The sequence below is a fragment of the Perkinsus marinus genome, assembly GCF_000006405.1.
Source record: "Perkinsus marinus ATCC 50983 genomic scaffold scf_1104296928214, whole genome shotgun sequence".
Taxonomy (NCBI): domain Eukaryota; phylum Perkinsozoa; order Perkinsida; family Perkinsidae; genus Perkinsus; species Perkinsus marinus.
Genome location: NW_003216900.1, coordinates 1 through 1,036, shown reverse-complemented (window position 1 = coordinate 1,036; position 1,036 = coordinate 1). Strand labels below are relative to the sequence as shown.

Genomic DNA, 1,036 nt, shown 5'->3' with positions numbered 1-1,036 from the left:
CATACATCATGCAGTATACTGTATTATCACCTTCTGAACGTTATTATAACCCCGTAGAGCCTCCTTCTCCCAAGTGAGAAGTCCTCACTCAATCTATCACTATCCTACAACACAACTGTAGGTGTGGGATAACTAGATAGAAAACCATTGTAATTGGTGGGCACTTGTCGTCAACAAAATAGAACGGCCCCACCAAAAAACTTGATACATATACAACGAACAGCAAGGCTGGTCTAATTGGTGTTAACCACCGTATGGAGGACTTGTTGAACCTCTTCACTACATTGACCGAGCTTAGGGTATCGGTCGTGGATCATTCCCGCGTTACGGGTCTTCCCTGGGGCGTTGCATGTGCAAACAGCTTCTCCTCTGGCTCTGCTAGGACAGCCAAAAACAGCTTGTGTCGCTACACTCATAGAGAGCTTGCAGAGCCTGAGAATGAGAGCATAGGGCCGTCATCTATCACTGATCTGATGGAGACTCACCTCTCGGGATTTTTCTCCCCAGCAGCCAGCATGGCGGCCAAACTTCCGACCATGCAATCACCAGCCCCCACAGTCGATGTGCAGTACTTATCCTTATCCGACGGGGCAGTAGGGCAGGGTAATGCACCACTACTCCCATCCACACAAGCATATGCACATCCAGCTCCACCTAGACTCACGATGCATAACCACTTGGCTCCAGAAGTCCTCAGCAGTCTATCAGCCAACACTGTTGCTGCTTTGGGATCCTTCGTCACATCGGCAGGGGAGTCATTGGTGCCATTCAGCAAAAGGTCCAGAGCCGCTGCCTCTTCCTCGTTAACAACCAATACATCGACCATCTTGAAAGCTTCCCGAGGCAGTTGCTGCCCGGGGACTACAGGAGCTGGAGCTGCATTGAGCAATGAGAGAGTATGAGGAGATCTCGACGCTACTCTCAAGGACTCTACAACAGCGTCAACTGGAACCTCACATTGAAGCACAAGCACCTACTGATGAGACTCAGTGGAAGGGGAGTCGCACAGACTCACACTACCTTAGAAGCTTCAATA

The 1,036-nt window shown here is 50.0% G+C and overlaps 1 protein-coding gene across 1 annotated transcript; it reads right to left on the bottom strand.

The window, feature by feature from the left end:
• Nucleotides 1-233: 233 nt before the first annotated feature.
• On the bottom strand, nucleotides 234-826 carry Pmar_PMAR021302 (hypothetical protein; the record flags this gene model as incomplete). Its single annotated transcript, XM_002788385.1, has 2 exons — nucleotides 234-432; nucleotides 486-826. The coding sequence occupies 2 exons, from the start codon at nucleotides 824-826 to the stop codon at nucleotides 234-236; spliced, it is 540 nt and encodes a 179-aa protein (XP_002788431.1).
• Nucleotides 827-1,036: the final 210 nt, after the last annotated feature.